The following is an 8,677-nucleotide window of genomic DNA, read 5'->3' as shown; positions in this document are numbered from 1 at the left end:
TATCTTATGAAATTTAATATTAAATTTAAATTAAATTGTTAAATTTTTTAAATATTATATATAAATATCTTTTTGCATAGAATGTTCCAAGAATATATTTAAAAAAATTAATTTTTAAGTGCATCATTGCATTTATAAAATTTAATTATTTATTTAACTAGATTTAGTAAAAAAATAGATTTTTCTATACTGTGTACTTATTTGTTCATTTTTTCGTATGTTTATTTAAATTTAAGATATATTCTATTTTTTTAATCGATTTTAATATTTATATTCTATATTGAAAAATATAATAAAAATATAATATAATATAATTTTGTCACTTAATTAATTATTAAAAATGATTTTTATTTAATAATAATGATTTTATTATTAAATATAAATGATTTTATTTAATAATAAATGATAAACAATATAGTTATGTGACAACAATATGGTTATGTTAACAATGAAAACGGTGAAGCAAATAAATGTAAATAATACAACATAACCTCATATTATCCATTTTGTTTTTTAAAAATATCATTATAAAATAAACTTGAAATAAATAATAATTTAATTTTTATAAGTACTATGGGTTAGTATTAAATTTAATGTAAAATTATTAAAATATATTATATTCGTAAATGTTATCGTAATTGTTATAGATACAAATACAAAATTATGTCAGGGTAAGGATATTTTTGAAAGGATGAATTACCTGTACCAGGTAATAATAATTTTTGATAATTTATATTTTATGTTAAAGTAGAATTTGTTTTATGTTAAAGTAGGATTATTAATAAAATATTATTTATACAGGCAAGTTATTTAATGGCTTTGAAAAATAGAGTAGCAGCATCATATTATGGAAACATAATGGTTGGTTGTGCAAAAAAATCTGTTTTAAGAATGTAAGTTTAATTATAAAATAATTTAAAATTAAAATTGTTTATATTTATTTAATTGGTGTAATATAAGTTAGATTATTATAAATATTATAAATTATTATAAATATATTTTTCATAAATTTTATATTTTTTTTTGCAAAAATTTTTTAATAGTTAAATTTATTTATATATATTAAATTATAGGACTAGTAGTAGTTTTTTCAGATTCAAAAAAGTATTGTGTTTTTTTATATATAATCCAATACAGAAAAAAAAATGAAACTTCAGGCTCAATTATATATTTGTATAGTTATGTAATAGTTATATATATAGTTAAAATCATAATCAATTATTAGAAACTATGTAAATGTATATATTATTTTTTCTTTAAGAGAACCTGATATTAAGAGAACAATTTGTAAATGTTGTCAATCTCCTCTTATACCTGGTGAAACTGCAAAAGTACGATTAATATCAAAACCTATAAAAAGTGTAAAATGGACATGTTTAACATGTTTAAGTATTAAAAAATACCCTACAAAAAAAGGATACAAATTATGGATAGAACAACCTAATTCGATAGTCCAAATTTTCAATTATGAATCAAAATTATTAGATGATAAATCTAATAAGAAAGAAAAAAATAGTTTAGATGAAAAACATATGGATATTGAAAAGAATTAAATATACACAGATTTGAATATTTATTTTCACATGATGTGAGATGTGATGAATGTGTTGATATATGAATATTTTTTTTTATCAATGACTTACATAAAATATGTTACAATAAATTTATAACCAATAAACAGATACTTTTACTAACTATAATATTCGTAACCACCTAGTAATATTATGATACTGATATTAATTTTACATTAAATGTTTATAGACATAACATGATCGTAGTTAAGTTATTGTTTTTGAATATATGATATACTGTATGTTTAGAGCCGTTCGCAATAAATTTCATAGACCCCAATGCACATATGTTTCGTTGAGGACGGTTTAGATGATGAAAAACAGTGTGGTCTTCGCAGCGCGAAATGATTATGTTTTTACATAACATTGAAATTTGATGCGAATGTCTCCATTTCACTAACTATGATATGACTATATCCGCCCATCGCCAATGAGTTGTAAGAAATCTCAAATGCAATTTAACTGTCACGGGCGTAATCAAATCACAGATTAATCAGATAAAAATCAGTCATTTAATCCTAACTTAAATAAATATAACATATTGAAAATTAATAATTGTACATGAACTTATATGATATATATTGATATTTCGATTGAATTGTTTTTCTTATTACAAATATTTTTAACATTATGAATATGTTCTCTTTATTATTAGAACATTTTATTGTATGTTAATGCCATAATATGGCAGTGATTTGTTCACAAGATAATGACACTATAAGTACGTTCTTTTTTGTTACGCGTGCAAAACGTACATAAGTTATATAAATACTAAACTAGTGAGGAAGTAATCAGAAAACTGCGCTGGACGGAGTCTACACATTCATTTATATACATATATCTGTCGTGCCAAGCTTTGGTCATTAAGCTATTTCACAGTGTCTATTATCTAGCAATTTTGATTTTTCTAACAATGAACCTAACAATTAGTTAGATAAGACCATAGGTTGGCAACGCACACATATATACATGCACACACCAGCTACAGGGAAATATTTATTCCAGTAATATTGACTGTTACTCTTCATCTTGAATTCTTCGCTGTTGAAGAGTTCGAACTGAAATTGCAAAAGATGCACAGTCAGAGTAGATTTTTCTGCATAATTCGGGATAATTTGCTCTTCTTGTACACGCGTCTACTCGCAGACAAACCTAACGATATTATCCGATTATTGTCGAAAAGGTGTGTGCATGCGAGTGTAATTTGAGAAAGGCGCGTGCAACAGTTAGAGCAGTGGTTAGAAAGGTACAATGTATGATGATAAGTTATATTATTGATTAAAAAAGAGGGATTGACATAAAACTTAATTTATACTAGCCCTGAAACGAATTGGGGTTGACCATCACGATCAAGTGTAAATTGAGGCATTACATTCGAAGATGGCTGAAATGTTGATCCTTGGAAACCCATGGCTGATTCATAAAGCTATGTAAAAACATATAATATAAATATATATTTTCAAATTATATAATAATTTATCTAATATATATATTTAATAATTTTTCTTCATACATTGTGGTTTCCTGGAAGCGTTGTATAATCTGGCGTCGTAGGACGATGCCTATTCGTAGGTAGTGGACGTTGAATAGTAGCATAAGTGTTATCTTGAGATGTATCACCCATACCAACACTTACACCACTTCCACGTCTTTCTGTACCTAGACCACCTTCAGGTTCACTAAATACTTGCATTGTTAATTCTTGTTCTTCATATAATTTAAGTTTTCTGGAAATGAGCATTATAAAAATATATCATATTGAAAAATATCTTTATAAAACATAATTTTACTCACTGTTCAATCCATAAAGGATTTTCTGTAGTATTTAATTCATCGATAATTTGTTTCTTTATTAAGCCATCTTTTTTTCGTATATCATTTGGCACAGTGATTACCCTAAAATATATTATATAATATAATATATTTATATAATATAATATATTTTATATTTTCCATGTTAAAATAAGGATATTTACCAATGTCGTAAACAACAACAAACTACTGTTACTGTAACTGCACCAACTAATAGAACTACCAATAAGGCAATTAAAGCAGCTAATGCAGGATCGAAAGGTTCTTCCTGTACTCCAGCATAAGCAGGCTGAAAAATTATATCACAAAATCCAATTCTATTAATATATTTATATAATTTTAAGTATACAAAATTTAATCTAAAAATTTAATATATATTTACCACAACATTTTCAATAGCAAAACCGGCATAATAATCTTTCAAGAAATCATATTTTGCATCAATAACTTTAAGTACTTGTGGAACTGGAGCGATAGTTTGGGTTTTTGATTCCACTACGTGTAAATACATGTCGCACCTATAAGTTATATTTAGATATTATGTTTTAGATATTATATTAATTTAAGAAATATTCAAAATATTTTTCTTTACCATTCTCTACGAATATGACCTGATGCGTCTACGTGATATCGTATATCATCGACAACGACTCTACTTTGAGTTGCATTCGATAATTCTGATACGATTTCGTCACGTTCACGATTTACTTCTTCAGGAGGTCTTGATAAAATAACTCTTATTAACTGTGAGGCTTCAAATACCCAAACCTTCATTAACATAATAAATAAATAATTAAAAAATTAAACATGAAGATACTTGCATATGAAATAACTTACATGAACTCTAGTCATTGCATATCTTTCTGGAATAGCAGCTTCTTTCGCTATAACTTCAACAATGAATCTATCTTGATTGTATTCGGCCATATATCCACTTGTAACAAGTTTACCATCTTGTGTTACAATGAAAGGACTTGGAACTATAGAACCACTAGGTTTTTCTGATCCATATTTGTAAAGATTTGCACTGGCAACATAATAATGAAGTGTGCCATTATCTCCAACATCTAAATCTGATGCTGTTACTTTTGTTACAAAATCGTTCACATTTGCCATTGAATTAACACCAGCATAATAATCATTACGTTCAAATATTGGTGAGTTATCATTTTCGTCCAAAATAATTATAGTAACATTTACATATCCATGGTCCGTATTGTGCATTAATGGTCGTCCTGCATCTGCAGGACTTATATAAATATCAGGATCATTAGAAGCCAATATCGATAAAACATATTTATCTCGAGTTTCACGATCGAATGATTTATTTGTATATATGCTACCATCAGATTTGTCTATATAAAATGCATAATTTTCGTTTCCTGAAAAATGATTATGACATTCGCATAAATTTATTTATTGCTACTTAATACTTCTATAATCTTAAAAATTATAATTATATATATTATTTACCAGCTTCTATATAATAATATACTTTTGCGTGTCTTCCTTCATCTTTATCTTCCGCAATTACTTTTCCTACAAAGTAATCTTTTGGGCGATTTTCTGATATTTGAAAATGATATTCATCATAAAATTGTGGCGTATTATCGTTTGTATCAACTAATTGTACAGTAAGTAAGCGTAATGTTTCATATGCTGTTGGTGTACCATGATCAGCAGCTACAAGAACAAGCTGAAATAATATTAAAATTAAATATTATTATTTTAAATATGATGAATATTATAAATTTTTTAGAAATATGCGAATAAAATTTACCTCAAATTTGCTTTTTACTTCACGATCAAGAATAATTTTCGATCTTAATTCACCTGTTTCTTGATCTATAGAAAATTCTTCCGTTTCTTGAATATTTCGATTTCCAACTTTTAAATGATAACTTACGCGTCCGTTTTCACCAGGATCTCTGTCGATCGCTTTCACGGTTAATATTAAATAATTTAGAACACCTGTGTTCTAAAGAATTTTGTTCATTATTATATTGATATAATTTTAACAAATCAAATCAATTTTATTAATGATGATATTAATTTTACACACACCTCAGGTACTTCAACAGTAGCGTTTGTTAATTCAGGTAGAACAAATTGTGGTTTGTGTTGATTTACTGGTGTGACTCGTATATCAACATAACATTTATCTGAATGTGGACCATTACCAGCGCCATCTCTTGCTTCTACTTCAATTCTATAAGAACCAGCTCTACCAAGAAGTGCTGCTCCAGGATATAAAATACCTGTTTCATGATTTAAAGAAAATGATTCATTTTCATTTCCATGAATTATAGTATACCAAACTTCTCCATTGATTCCTTCATCATGATCCACAGCTCTGACCTTATAAGAAATATATTGTATAGCAGTCTTTTCAACTATGCAATTCTTTAGAATCATGTTCAAATTGGAATTACCTGTAAAATAGGTGCAGGTGGATTTACTGGCAGATTTTCAGCAACTGAAGCTCTATAACTATGTTGTGTAAATATTGGTCGATTATCATTAACATCAATGAGTTTTACAATTACTGGAACTGTAGTACTTCGACGTGAATTTATATGAGCACCATCACTGGCCATTACTGTTATAGTAATATTTGGTGTTATTTCTCTATCAAGGACAGCAGCACTACCAACAGTAATTTCTCCTGTTTCATGGCCTAATAATTTATAAAAATATATGTTTATACAATAAAATATAATTTTACATCATTATGAACAGAGAATTTAACTTACCAATATTAAAGTCAGCAGCATGATCACCTATAAGACTATAACTAACTTCTCCAAATGGACCTTCATCTCCATCTGTTGCTTTAACAACAATAACATGAGTACCTGGTGGTGAGTTTTCTTTTACAGAGGCATTATACAGTTCTTTCTCGAATTTAGGATCTTGATCATTAACATTTATTACAGTAACAATTACTTTAGTAGTTGCAGATAATTGAGGCACTCCAGAATCATATGCAACTACTGTAAACTCCAATTGTTTTGTTTCTTCATAATCAATAACTTGACTTGTTCGTACAATTCCTGTAAAATTTATAATATTTATCATATACTTTTCATATTTCTCTTTAAGTGCAACAATTATATATATGAACCTGTAACATTATCTATATTAAAATAAGGACTTGGTGGTATAATTGCATATCCTGCTATATTACTATCTGCATCAACTGCTGTAAATGCTCCTACAATAGCTCCAGTTGGCTGTTCTTCTTGCATTTCTATTAAATATCGTGGATTTTCTCTTGTCCATGGTTTTAGGAATTCTGGTGCCATATGGTTAACATCAATAATTGTAACTACTAAAGTACCTAATTATAAATAGAATAATTATTTAAATATATATAAATAATTTTTTTTCGATATTTTAATATATTTGACTTAATTATATTCATTGAAATATATTAGAGATTTTATACACACACGCGCATGCATAAATTAAGATTTTGTGTTAATTATTTAAATATAATATATAAATAATTTTTAATATATAATACCTCTTCCCTGTTGCAACGTTGGTGCAGTTGTATCACTGACGACCACAGTGATGCTTACTGTTGCTGCAATATCACGATCCAACGATCTAACGACAGAAACTTGCCCGGTTGCGCGGTCAACAGCGAAAAAATCCTAAATTTATTACTTAATATATATTTTTCACAAATTAAACTTTTGTAATTATAAAATAAAACATCAGATCATACTTTAAAAGATTTACTATCATTGACTTGTTGACCATTTCTATCGATCGCAGTAATAGGTTCAGAAATGGCAAAATTTAATGCTTCCACATTGGTACTATCTGGATCTGTAGCTTTTAACGTTGTAAATACTGTTCCGATAGGAGTGTCTTCTGTAACTTCAGCTCTTTGAGTTTCTGGCGTGAAATAAGGCGCTTTATCGTTGCTATTTTCAACATTGATCATCAACGTTGTTGTACCGGTTAAACTAGGAGTTCCTAGTCATAAGAAGTTATATGAAATTATAAAAAACGTTTAAAAAAATAATTAATTATTGTAACACAATGTATAATAGTGTCCGGATAACTGTCGCAAGTTTGAAATGCAGTAGTTAATCTCAAAAAACAAAAAAATGTTCATATTTTATTTTACAAATTGTTTATTTTAAATTTCTCATATTCATATTCACAAAATTAATGTTCTAAGAATTGATGGGAATAATTGCATGATAATTGGCAAACAAGTGGGCAGAAAATGCGATAGTTAACCAAGCACTACTGTAATCATGCGTATGTATATTCATCTACCTTTATCGAATGCTATGACTTCTACGTGATACGTATTTTTATTATCATAATCTAGTTTCCTAAACACTGTTACTATGCCTGTCGTTTCATTGATAGTAAAGTCATCAAAAGCTCCTTTCTGAATTCTGTAAACAAGTTCTGCATTAATTCCTGTGTCAGCATCACTCGCTGTAACTTCTTCTACGACTGTTCCTAAAATACATGTAAGTTAAGTTACATGACATTATTGAAATATAATAAAAAATTTTTATGAATTATTATGGAAAAAATTACATACCAATTGGTGATATTTCTGGTAAACTCGCAGTATAAAGTTCGTGAGGAAATACGGGTGCATTGTTATTAACATCGCGAATTGTAATGTTAACAATGGCGGAATCGACAAATATTCCATCGCTTGCCTGTATGATAAGCGCAATCCAATCGTGAGTTGAATTGGTTAAATCGACCGGACCTTTATTTTTTATAGTAATTTCACCAGTATCTTGATCTATAGCGAAAAGATCTAATTCATCGCCGCCTACTATTGCGTATGTAATTTTTGACGTTTTATCTTTATCTCGGGCTTGCACTTTCAAATCAGGTTCAAATTTTTCAGCTCCTTCGTCTATAACGGCACGATATTTGTCTTGCAAAAATCGCGGTGGACTATCATTCGCGTCTGATAAACTGATACGCAATGAAACACTAGTTGTTTGTCCCTGGCCATCATCATCCGTTGCCTAAGGAGAATGAAAATTAATTAAGTAAGCTTATATTTTTCATTGTTTTTTTTTAATTAAAATTAAAGAAGCACATGATATTTAATGAAATAAAGTATTTCAATAATTACATATATAATTATATATATAAAGTTATTATATATATATATTATATATAATATATTAATATATTTATAGAATATCTTTGGAGGATTAATCATAGGATCAAAAAAATTAAATTAAATTTAATTTATTAAGTTATAAGAAATTTGAATTAGAAGAAGTGATATGGAGATG

The 8,677-nt window shown here is 27.5% G+C and overlaps 2 protein-coding genes across 2 annotated transcripts in view; one reads left to right on the top strand and one right to left on the bottom strand.

Moving 5' to 3' along the window:
- Positions 1 to 648: 648 nt before the first annotated feature.
- Positions 649 to 2,041, top strand: LOC102677372 (ribonuclease P protein subunit rpr2). The gene is made up of 3 exons (XM_031508236.1): positions 649 to 709; positions 802 to 893; positions 1,262 to 2,041. The coding sequence occupies exons 1-3, from the start codon at positions 692 to 694 to the stop codon at positions 1,551 to 1,553; spliced, it is 402 nt and encodes a 133-aa protein (XP_031364096.1). The 5' UTR covers positions 649 to 691; the 3' UTR covers positions 1,554 to 2,041.
- LOC102678751 (cadherin-87A) overlaps positions 1,560 to 8,677 on the bottom strand; it is a 198,670-nt gene continuing 191,552 nt past the window's right edge. The window contains exons 12-29 of the mRNA XM_006610870.2: positions 7,957 to 8,401; positions 7,680 to 7,871; positions 7,117 to 7,370; positions 6,910 to 7,042; positions 6,508 to 6,723; positions 6,137 to 6,436; positions 5,816 to 6,060; positions 5,448 to 5,741; positions 5,164 to 5,361; positions 4,857 to 5,079; positions 4,221 to 4,765; positions 3,976 to 4,151; positions 3,766 to 3,901; positions 3,548 to 3,672; positions 3,366 to 3,467; positions 3,085 to 3,298; positions 2,891 to 2,997; positions 1,560 to 2,629 (exon numbers count right to left, since the gene is read on the bottom strand). Coding sequence (XP_006610933.2) covers positions 2,596 to 2,629; positions 2,891 to 2,997; positions 3,085 to 3,298; positions 3,366 to 3,467; positions 3,548 to 3,672; positions 3,766 to 3,901; positions 3,976 to 4,151; positions 4,221 to 4,765; positions 4,857 to 5,079; positions 5,164 to 5,361; positions 5,448 to 5,741; positions 5,816 to 6,060; positions 6,137 to 6,436; positions 6,508 to 6,723; positions 6,910 to 7,042; positions 7,117 to 7,370; positions 7,680 to 7,871; positions 7,957 to 8,401 — 3,939 coding nt within the window. The 3' untranslated portion in view covers positions 1,560 to 2,595. The remainder of the gene's footprint in view (positions 2,630 to 2,890; positions 2,998 to 3,084; positions 3,299 to 3,365; positions 3,468 to 3,547; positions 3,673 to 3,765; positions 3,902 to 3,975; positions 4,152 to 4,220; positions 4,766 to 4,856; positions 5,080 to 5,163; positions 5,362 to 5,447; positions 5,742 to 5,815; positions 6,061 to 6,136; positions 6,437 to 6,507; positions 6,724 to 6,909; positions 7,043 to 7,116; positions 7,371 to 7,679; positions 7,872 to 7,956; positions 8,402 to 8,677) is intronic.

The sequence above is a fragment of the Apis dorsata genome, unplaced genomic scaffold, assembly GCF_000469605.1.
Source record: "Apis dorsata unplaced genomic scaffold, Apis dorsata 1.3 scaffold_81, whole genome shotgun sequence".
Taxonomy (NCBI): Eukaryota; Metazoa; Arthropoda; class Insecta; order Hymenoptera; family Apidae; genus Apis; species Apis dorsata.
This window is presented reverse-complemented; position numbering and strand designations above follow the sequence as displayed.